The 12,139-nt window shown below is 41.0% G+C and overlaps 1 protein-coding gene across 1 annotated transcript in view; it reads right to left on the bottom strand.

The window, feature by feature from the left end:
- TMPRSS15 (transmembrane serine protease 15) overlaps positions 1-12,139 on the bottom strand; it is a gene marked incomplete at its 5' end in the record, with an annotated part of 640,117 nt that overhangs the window by 10,207 nt on the left and 617,771 nt on the right. The window contains 1 exon segment of the mRNA XM_082246136.1: positions 500-639. Within this exon segment, the coding sequence (XP_082102262.1) occupies positions 500-639 (140 nt within the window).

Below are 12,139 nucleotides of genomic sequence, written 5' to 3' on the forward strand. Positions count from 1 at the left end.
ACATTTACACGAGCCTCCTGCATTTGTTTTATTTAAATGCGATGAAATTAATCTAAATTGTATGTTCTCCAGAATTTTAATGTACCTGCTTTTATGTGCGTTTACATGGGTTTAGACATGTTTGGAATATCTAATCTGCCTCTGAATGCTCAGAATTCTATTTTCACTAAACACATGTAATGTGAATGCACCTCAATGCAACTAAATGCACAGTGCGAATTATACAATTTAAAATCATTACATACATTTACTGTATATGTGTTTAGAAATGTCCTATAAACACGTTTGTCACTGCCTCTGTGAATAAAGCCTTATAGTTGTTGATTTCATTGCACTGATGTACAAAATCTAGAATTAAAATGGAGTTGTAAATGCAAATGACTATTTACAGCGAAGTTGCATCTAAAAATTAGCCATATAATATTTATAACAAAAATATGAATAATATATATTTTCTTGAATTTGAATGTTCTGGTATTCTACAACTATCACTTCACACCTGACATGTGTCGATCCCTCCTTCATTGTATCCAGCACAGATCATAGTGTTGGTTATATTATATTCAGGCATTTGCTGCTGGCATTTCTCATTTGTTATCAGAGGGACCTGGGCTTCTTGTAATATGTTAGGAATAGGACCTGAAAAAAACAGGAGAGTAGTTAATAATATTCAAGATAATTGCCCAGCCTAAATAAAATACCGTACGGACAGTGTTATGGAAAAGGGCTTTCAAGGGAAAAAAAATGTTTTTATTTTACTTGGGTTGGATCATCCACAAATCATATCAGTATGGACACTGTAGATGTGGTCTTTGCCTATAGCAGAATCTGTGAAGAAATATTACATTATGGCACAAGGTGTGAAACAGTAGCTCCTCTACACTGGATGCACAGCTAGAAGTTCATAAGTTCCACATTAGGCACATCAGGCTAAAGGGATCTCTACAGCAACAAAAAAGGAACAGCAGTGGGCACAATCTAAGTGTAGTAAAAACCAATTTTTTTTAATGAAAACGAAAATTGGCAACTTACATGTAAAACTACAAGCACCTGTCATAAAGACCTAACTCACTGAAGCTGTCATCTGGATGACAATAGTACACACAGCAGCAGGAATCCAGCCTGGGTAAGCCTAGAGAGCATGGGAAATCGATCTGATAGTGTGAGACTACTTTAGGATTATATCAGAAGCCAAGGGGCATCAAAAGCTACATGTTCTGAGGCTGTTCTTTTGTACCCTTGGGTGGCAGAAAATTTTGGCCCTCACATTTTTTAAACACTGAAGAAATAACGCTTTGCTGCAATGTAAAGTAGTGAGTGTACAGCTTGTATAACAGTGTAAATTTGCTGTCCCCTCAAAATTACTCAACACACAGCCATTAATGTCTAAACCACTGGAAACAAAAGTGAGTACACCCCTAAGTTAAAATGTCTAAGTTGGGCCCAAAGTCTCAATATTTTGTGTAGCCACCATTATTTTCCAGCACTGCCTTAACCCTCTTGGGCATGGAGTTCACCAGAGCTTCATAGGTTGCAACTGGAGTCCTCTCCACTCCTCCATGAAGACATCACAGAGCTGGTGGATGTTAGTGACCTTGCGTTCCTCCACCCTCTGTTTGAGGATGCCCCACAGATGCTCAATAGGGTTTAGGTGTGGAGACATGCTTGGCCAGTCCATCACCTTTACCCTCAGATTCTTTAGCAAGGCAGTGGTCGTCTTGGAGGTGTGTTTGGGGTTGTTATCATGTTGGAATACTGCCCTGCGGCCTATTCTCTGAAGGGAGGGGATCATGCTCTGCTTGAGTATGTCACGGTACATGTTGGCATTCATGGTTCCCTCAATGAACTGTTGCTCCCCAGTATCGGCAGAACTCATGTAACCACAGACAATGACACTCCCACCACCATGCTTGACTGTAGGCAAGACACACTTGTCTTTGTACTCCTCACCTGGTTGTCACAAACACACGCTTGGCATCATCTGAACCAAATAAGTTTATCTTGGTCTCATCAGACCACAGGTCATGGTTCCAGTAATCCATGTCCTTAGTCTGCTTGTCTTCAGCAAACTGTTTGCGGGCTTTCTTGTGCATCATCTTTAGAAGAGGCTTCCTTCTGGGATGGCAGCCATGCATACCAATTTGATGCAGTGTGTGGCATATGGTCTGAGCACTGACAGGCTGACCCCCACCCCTTCAACCTCTGCAGCAAGGCTGGCAGCACTTATATGTTTATTTCCCAAAGACAACCCCTGGATATGATGCTGAGCACGTGCACTCAACTTCTTTGGTCAACCATGGCGAGTCCTGTTCTGAGTGGAGTCTGTCCTGTTAAACTACAGTATGGTCTTGGCCACTGTGCTGCAGCTCAGTTTCAGGGTCTTGGCAAACTTCTTATAGCCTAGGATATCATTATGTAGAGCAACAATTCTTTTTTTCAGATCCTCAGAGAGTTCTTTGCCATGAGGTGCCATGTTGAACTTCCAGGGACCAGTATGAGAGAGTGAGAGCGATAACACCAAATTTAACACACCTGCTCCCCATTCACACCTGAGACCTTGTAACACTAACTAGTCACATGACACCGGGGAGGGAAAATTGCTAATTGGGCCCAATTTAAACATTTTCAATTAGAGGTGTACTTACTTTTGTTGCTAGCAGTTTAGACATTAATGGCTGTGTGTTGAGTTATTTTGAGGGGAATTTACACTGTTATTCAAGCTGTACACTCACTACTTTACATTGTAGCAAAGTGTCATTTCTTCAGTGTTGTCACATGAAAAGATATAATAAAATAGATACAAAAATATGAGGGGTGTATTCATTTTTGTGACATACTATATATATATAGGTCAGAAAGGCAAAATATAGACAAATAAAATAAAGACCTTCTCATAAATATGCAGATAAACAAGGTGTAAAACTGAGATGTTAATAAATAATCAATAAATATGGCAGTGCAAAGATAAAGTGCTGTGGGTAGTTAATTATTTTTCGTGGTTGTTTCTGATCAGATACACCACTTATCACACAAGAGGTAGCGCAGCACTACCCCACACCTCCAATCTGCTTGTAGTTTAAGGATATACTATCAGTGCTAGCTGCAACCTCCCTCTTTCTATTCCTCCATCCTTAACATTCCTTTTCCATAATAGCGTGAGAGCCTTCTTTGTTTACAGTATACTATATAATGGATAGATAGATAGATAGATAGATAGATAGATAGATAGATAGATAGATAGATAGATAGATAGATAGATAGATAGATAGATAGATAGATAGATAGATAGATAGATAGATAGATAGATAGATAGATAGATAGATAGATAGATAGATAGATAGATAGATAGATAGATAGATAGATAGATAGATAGATATGCAATTTTTCATTCACAGATGTATAACCAGCTTAATTCATATGTACAGTATATCTATGTCCATGAAGTTCATTTATTCAATTAAACATCTCTTTCTTTCTCTGTTTCATTTAGAAGTGTAAATAATGTTATGTATTAGATGTAGTTATTACAGGCCCTGCTCAAAATACATTTTAAGTTGGCTCTTATCATTATTTATTCAATTTTAATTTAGGACGGCTAGAGATGTATAGTAACTAAGTAGAACTACTTCACTACTGTACTTAAGTACCGAAAGGCGGTATCTGTACTTTCCTAGAGTAGAATTTTTTCTCCTACTTCCACTTTTACTTCACTACATTTTTTCAATGATTTCAATACTTCTACTCCAATATTTTTTTTTTGTGCTGCATAGTTACTCGTTACAATTATAAAAATTACCACTGCCAGAACAGTAGATGGCAGGTTTCATGAAGCTCAAAACATGTGTAATATCAGTGCATACAAAAATAAATGCTACTGTATGTATAAATAAAAGCTGCATTTGAAATAATAAAAAACAATATGATGTTCAAACTTTTGACTTCTTTCTTTAATAACTACATAACACAGTACTTGTACTTTTACTTTCAGTACTTGAGTAGCAATTTTTTTTTCAAAACTACTGGTACTTTTACTTTTAGTACTTGAGTAGCAAAATGTTTAAAAAAACTACTTGCAATACTTAAGTACAAAAAATGTTAAATACTTTAGTACTTCTACTCAAGTCACTTTTTGATCGAGCACTTCCACTTCTACTCAAGTCACTTTTTGATCGAGCACTTGTACTTTTACTCAAGTATGGGTTTCGAGTACTTTATACAACTCTGAGGACGGCATTAGTTATATTCTGCTACTCTCAGTATCCCCCATGTTTCTCTTCAGAATGTTCCATGAGATTAGGAGCTCTCCTGTTTCCTGCTACTCTGAGTCATCCCAGTCATAGGGTATAGAAAAGATCACTCCCACACTAGTTAGGTAGGCTTGAGAAAGAGGGGGAGAGGCCTTAAAATGTGTGACCATGCCCATTTGACACCCTTCCGCATCTGACACCATTCTGGACTGTTCTTTTGCCATCCGATCGGTTTACCAGGCTCTCTAGGCGGACCCGGGCCAGCCGAGGTGAATGGACCTTGGACTGGATTCCTGCTGCTGAGTATAATATTGCCATCTAGTTGACAGCTTCAGTCGTTTAAGTCTTTATGACAGGTGCATACATTTACATGTGGGTTGCCAATTTTCTTTTTCAATTATTAAATATCTGTTTTTACTATGCTGTTTCTGTAGCAGAATCTGTTCCAATATGGTTAAGGTGCCCACTAGGGCATGAATTTAGGAACAGCCATGTGTGGATGGCTTTAGGCAATGCATAGTACACAGTGTATACTTTTGCCACCAAACAGCCCTGACCTGTTGAGGCATGGACTCCACTGGACCTCTGAAGGTATGTAGTGGTATCTGGCACCATGTCATCAGTAGCAGATCCTATAAGTCTTATAAGCTGTGAAGTAGGTCCCCTACAGCAGTGGTCCTCAACTCCGGTCCTCAGGGCCCAGTAACAGGCCAGATTTTAAGTATTACCTTGGGGAGATGCAGACTAGAGTACTGCAATCACTGAGCAGCAAATTATATCACCTGGGATGTATTTCAGTTATCTTGCAAACCTGGCCTGTTAGTGGGCCCTGTAGGCCAGGGTTGAGGACCACTGCCCTACAGAACAGAATTGTTTTTTGAAAACATCCAACAGATACTTAAATGGATTGAGATCTGGAGAATTTGGAGACTAATGGTGTGAATACACGATTAGAATATCGCCCGATCATTCGACCTCCGACTTTTGAAAAAGTATTTGTTGGTCGAAAACGTTGCCAACATACACGGTCCGAATATCGCCCGACCGTTGCCCTTCGACCATCGAATATTTTTGGGCATGCGTGATGAGGTTATACAGATTTAAACTGAACGACCTCAACACCAACGTATAGAATATCGTTCTTTCGCAAACGAGACGACAGAATTTTTCGTGTTTTTCAAACAGTATTTTTCGTTCTCAATATCGATATCGCTTATTGATGGCTGGGCATTAACGAGTAGAATATCGGCCTGTTCGCTCGCTGAACGGAAATTTTCGGCCGTTTTTCTTATTGTGTATTCCAGCCATAAGTCAACAACTTGAACTCGTGTTTCTCAAACCATTCTTGAATCATTTCTTCATTGTGGCAGGGCACATTATCCTGCTGAGAGAGGCCACTGCCATCATACTGTTTCCATGAAAGTATATACTTCATCAGCAACAATGTTTAGTAGTTGGTATGTATTAAAGAAACATCAACACGAATGGCAGGATCCAAGGTTTCCCAGCAGAACATTGCCCAAAGCATCACATTACCTCTGCTGGCTATCCACACAATGTAAATGAAAATGTGATTGATCAGACTAGGCCACCTTGTACTATTGCTGATGTTCTTGTGCCCAATGTAGGCATTTTTGGGCACGGGTCAGCATGCACACCCTGGTCTGTGGCTACACAGTTCCATACACAGCAAACTGTGCTGCTCATTTTTTTCTGCTTTCAACACACCAACTTCAGGGACAACATGTTTACTTGCTGCCTTATACTGTATATCCCACTGAGATTCAGATGCCATTGTAATGAGATAATCAATGTTTTTCACTTAACCTGTCAGTGGTCACAACAGTATGACTGTTCGGTGTGAACACACACACAAATAATGGACTCCCAACTATATTATGCTTAGATTTTTCCACCTTTTTTTTGAGAGAGAGTTGTGATCTTGCTAAAGCGCATCTCTTCTTCTCACTTCACTGCACATTGCGGCCATTCTTCGCATATTACAATTGTCAATAAACATGCTATTCCCTGAGAGCTTTTTACTCGGTGAATAGCTGTGATGTGATAAGACACACCAGATCGTACCTAAGGCTCCATTCACTTCAATGCGTTTTTTCATGCTTTTTGCAGAAACGCAGGACATTATTTTTAACATGGGTTCCTATGGAATACCTTCACATCAATGCAATTTTGTGCCTCTGCATTTTTGGAAAGGGTCGTTGATTTGTTTCTAAACACAAAAGGCTGCTTTTTTTTGTTCAATAGACTTCAATGGAGAAGCTGCAGAAAAGCATGTAGTGCATTTTTACCGTGTTTTTACAGTGATTTTGCCGCAATTTGCATTTTTAAATCTGTCCAACAACAAATTTCCCGCAAAAAAAAAATGCAAAACGCAAATTGCGGCAAAATTGCGGTAAAAAGCGCAAAAGCACAGCAGAAATGCTCAAAAGCAACATGCATAGGTGTGAATGGAGCCTTATGGCCCATACACACAACCCAAAATCAGTAGCAAACTAAAACCACTTTCACAGCGATTATACGATAATCTGATCTTTAGTACACAGTTTTCTATAGCCAATTACAACAGTATTATCCAAAGGTGCAAGCACAAAAACTTTCCTCGTATGATGCTAGATCGTATCGTTTTCATTTAACCTCCCTGGCGGTCTGATAATGTCAGAATTTCTGTGCTAAAAGAAGTACATTGTTTTGCATGGAAATATGTTTTATATTGTAGGCCTGTAATTCTTAGAAATAACTCTTAAATCTGTCCAAACAAGAGTCTAGTAGACATCACGGGTATGATAAAGTTTGATACACGAAATCATAAATTATTATGTAAAAATAATAACATTTCATCAAATTCTTCATTGTTTTCAAAGTGGAGATATTTCATTATGAGGGAGAATCTGTATTGGGGGGGCGCTGCCTGATCTGTATCGCAGTCAATAGAGCACCAAGTTCGCATATCGCTGAGCTCAGTCGCAGAATCGTCGCTGTTGTCACATTTAATACCTGATGACAACATTTTCCACGAATCGCTATTGCTCAGTTCTTCAAATATTTCCTATACGCCGTCGCTGTTTTCGAGTTCGTCCAAAAGCGTTTTTTGAGCTAAGAGAACGCTTTTTGGACGCCATGTACGCTATCAGTTTTCCAGGCACAAAGTACCGCAAAAAGTACAGGCAGGGCACTGGAAAAGCCTCTAGGTGAAATGGCATGATACAAAGTTGTAATTCTAACAGATTACACTGTATCAAGTCATTTTTTTTTTAAATCTCCCGCCAGGTTCCACCCCCCTGCGATGCGGCGCTCGCAGGGAAGGAAACCGGAAGAAGATGCCAGCATCGGCTGAACACAGAGTGAGAGGACAGTGGAAGGAAGGCTGGAGGAAGGCTGGGGAGAACAGCGGGGGATCGCATGGGAAGGTAAGTATCATTCTGGGGTAATCCCGAGTGTGGTTCAGGGTTACCGATTTTGGTACTGAAAATGAACCCCGAGCAACATTTGGGAAAACCGCTAGGAAGGGTAATCAGTACAATTGTCGGCCGGAAATACAGTACAAATAAACTACAACACATTACATCACTTCCGATTTTTCACTCTATTGTACGAGAATTTTCGTAACTTTAGTAACTTGTTTAATTTTTACATGAGACTAGCAAGTGACTAGCAAGTGAAAAAAGTCGGACGATCTGTAGTCAGATTTTAATGAACATATACCTGTGTTGGAAACTCTGCTCTTGATTTTTTAGGTTTGCTGATTTGATCACATCATCTGTTTGCTTTTCAAAGAGGCTATCATCCTTTTTGTTACATTTTTGTTTGACTTTGTAGTCATTGAAGGAGGAATGAAATTCCACATTGTATGCTGGTCGCAGCGGAGAACTGCAATCAGGAAATTTTGTGTTGGATTCCCACAAGAGATATGAGAAGACAATTCAGCCCACCAGGGTATCCATTTTATACATTCGTACTTTACATATAAATGTGCCGTTTCAGAAGTGTATCAGAAAACAGAAAAACATATTTTAGATTGGGTGATTGCACGCAGGCTAACAGGACATTGTGACTATCCTAAATTTTGCTTGTGATAGTGAAAATGTTTCTAGTATCCTAGGGTGCTGTTATTATTAAATCTCCACCAGAGTGGGTACATTCCTTTCTATTAGGTGCATCAGACGGAGGAAAGAAAATATTAAGCATGCAGTGGTGTCATCAGAGGCAGTAGTCACATTCATTCTCAGGAAATATTTGCCAACGTCCTGTTGATAGGAGAATACTTTGTAAGTTGAAATGATTTTCAATGTGTATTACAGCATTTAGTATATAGGAATGAATTTATGTACAAATTTTGTATTAGCTTGTTTTCTTTCTGTTTTTTGTAGTAACCCACCTTAAAAATGGGTGGAACATGTAATATGTTTCCATAGGTGAACTTATCCTTTAACCACTTCAGCTCCTGAAGGTTTTACCCCCTTCCTGACCAGGCCATTTTTTTTGCAATACGGCACTGTTTTGCTTTACCACTTCTTGACCGGAAGGTTTTACCCCTTTAATGACTAGGCCATTTTTTTTACGATACGGCTCTGCGTCAATTTAACTGACAAATGTGCGGTCCTGCAATGCTGTACCCAAATAAAGTTGATGTCCTTCTTTTCCCACAAATAGAGCTTTATTTTGGTGGTATTTGATCCCCTCTGCCATTTTTATTTTTTGCGCTATAAACAAACAAAAAAAAACAATTCTGAAAGAAAATATATGTTTTACTTTCTGCTACACTATAAAACATTCCCAATAAAAAAAATTAAAAAAAAAAAATGTTTTTCATCATTTCAGACCAATATGTATTCTGCTACATATTTTTTGGGAAAAAAATCCCAATAACAGTATATTGATTGGTTTGCGCAAAAGTTATCACATCTACAAATTAGGGGAAAGATTTATGTCTTTTATATTTATTTATTCAAAAAAATGCACTGTCGCTGTATAAATGACACTGGCAGGGAAGGGGTTAACATCAAGGGTGATCAAAGGGTTAAATGTGCTCCTAGGGAATGCTTCCTAACTGTGTGGGGGATGGACTTACTGTAGAAAAAGAGATCTGTGTTCCTTATTAGTAGGAACACAAGATCTCTCTCTTCCTGTCTGACAGAATGGCAGTCTGCCTTGTTTACATAGGCAGACCGCCTTTCTGTCATTCCTCCGAACAAACGTGGGTGGCCGGTGGCCATCGCGGCCACCAGACCCACTGATTGGCTCCTGCTGTGTCCAATCACAGTGGGAGCGCAGCTCCAGCAATGTGCACATGCCCCCCTAGAGCTTTTGCAAAACAGGTCCTTCTGCAGGAAATGTACATGTAATTGCTTAAAGTGATTGTAAAGTCTTGAATTTTTTTCTTTTTTAATAACAAACATGTTATACTTACCTGCTCTGTGCAGTGATTTTGCACAGAGCAGCCCAGATCCTCCTCTTCTCAGGTCCCTCTTCTGTGCTCCTGGTCCCTCCCTCTTGTCCAGTGCCCCCCAAAACAAGCAGCTTGCTATGGGGGCACCCAAGCCGCAGTTCCGTGTATCCATTTAGACATGGAGCTGCCGTTCAGCCCTGCCCCCTCTCTCTCCTGATAGGCTAACTGACTCTGATTGTCTCAGCCAATCAGGAGGGAGAGTCCCAGATAGCCGGGGGACTCGTGAAAATCACTGGATAGAGAGGGGGCTCAGGTAAGTGTTAGGCCCCTTTTACACTTGCGGACTGTTTAGATCGGCCTGTCAGTTTTTCAGGCGGATCTGAACGGATGCCCCATGCATCTCTATGGGGCATCGGATGTCAGGGGAGACATGTCCGCTGACATCCAATCCTGTCTGTCAAATCCGGATGGATGGAAACCCTATTTTCCATCCATCTGGTGGATCGGATGAGAATGGACAGGCGGTCCGTTCTCATACGATTCCCCCATAGAGGAGAGCGGGGATCTAACACCTCCGTCTCCGCACACAGAGCGGAGACGGAGCTGACATCCGCCTGCTCAGCGGGGGATCCTCAGATCGATCCCCCGCTGAGCAGCACGGCTACGTCGACGGAACAGAGCTGTGTGAAAGGGGCCTTAGGGGGGCTTAGGGTGGTTGCTACACACAGGTTTGTTTTTCTCTTAATACATAGAATGCTTTAAGATAAAAAAAAAAAACGTCTGCCTTTACAATTCCTTTAACTTTGAGTGGCTGGTTGCTAATTAAGACATAGAAAAAAAATATATACTGAACAGTAGAGATGTCCCGAAACTAACATCGCTTGTTCGCGTTCGCCTGCGGTGGGTGAACATATGCGATGTTCGGTCTGCCCCCTATACATCATCATTGAGCAAACTTTGACCCTGTACCTCACAGTCAGCATACACATTCCAGCCAATCAGCATACCCTCCCTCCCAGACTATCCAACAGCCTATAAAAAAGCAAGGACAGCATCCATCTACGATTCATTCTGAATCTGCAGTGTTAGTTAGAGCAGGGAGAGTGCTGCTGCTGCTGCTGCTGAATTAATAGGGAAATTGTTAGCAAGGCCAGTGTTCTGTGTCCACTCCTGCTGTAAGGACAGCGTCCTGACAGCACCCCAAAAAGCCCTTTTTAGGGCTGGTATATCAGTCTGCTTTTATTTTATTTTTTCTATATATATATTGTGAGGGATTAGCTCGGTGGCGGGCGTGGATGACCCCTTGGGGGGATTCGTTACACAGGGAGATAGCCGAGAAGTGTTTGCAAACAACAGTTTGGTTTATTCATGCAATTTTCTTCACCAGACTGCAAGCGTCAAAAACATCCAAAATAAAATAAAACACAAAATAAATCCTTGCCACTGTGGGCGGCTACCTTCTCACACACAGGAACCTATCTAAGGAAGTCTGTCCCCAACCTACTGTTGGGCAGACTTGGCTGATCATACAGCAGACTATCAATAGTCCATTTATTATCTCTTCACATAGAGAATGTCCCTTTTCTCTTCTCACAGCACATGTTCATTGGACTTTCCTTTCACATAGAAAACATTCATTGGTTTTTCTCTTCACACTCTTCATATAGAAATAGTTCATTTTCTCACCTTGAGAAGTCTTCACATTTTTTACCCTCCTCAGCGCACATCGCTCCAGGAGGTCTTCCCCATGCTCACACAGCTTCAGGGGGCATCCCTTCTCCCATGCTCACACAGCGTCGGGAGGTACACATCTGACTGTCCTCCTCTCCCCAGCTCACACAGCGTCAGGAGGCAGCAATCCTTCTCCCATGCTCACACAGTGTCGGGAGGCACACATCTGACTGTCCTCCTCTCCCCAGCTCACACAGCGTCAGGAGGCAGCAATCCTTAGACTTCCTTTGGACAAATAATAGAGGCCTTAACATCCTCATTCTGAACAGCTGAATGGTTTTCAACTTCTTTACACCTTCCTGCTGCCTTTGCAGCCGACACCCTATAGTAATTGGTGAATTGTCTAAACCAAGCAGAAGTGTATCTCCTGTCTGTGACAACATCCACAGATTTACCTGACTTCCTGTCACATACCCCCCCCCTCTTGTTTCAACCCTAGGGTTGGGACACAGTTTTCCAGGCACGCATGTGTCAGGCACTGCTCTTGTAATGTTCAGTCCATTCAATTCTTTGTCTGCTTCAGCTGCCAGAGATACATCCTTCTGAGCAATTTGCTTTGCTTTTTCATTCAGCCACTGTCTTTCATGCTGATATGAATTTATTTCCGTCCCCGGTTCATTAACACTTGCTAACCTTTGTTGAAATGCTTGTAGGGGTGGCTCTCTCTTTAAGTCCGTTAGCTTGTCTATATACACTTGTTTTGGCTGATCCTCTCCATCTTCATATAGCCAGTTCTCTGTATCTTCAAGCTTCA

Source organism: Pelophylax lessonae (assembly GCF_965119305.1).
Source record: "Pelophylax lessonae genome assembly, chromosome: 2".
NCBI classification, from domain to species: domain Eukaryota; kingdom Metazoa; phylum Chordata; class Amphibia; order Anura; family Ranidae; genus Pelophylax; species Pelophylax lessonae.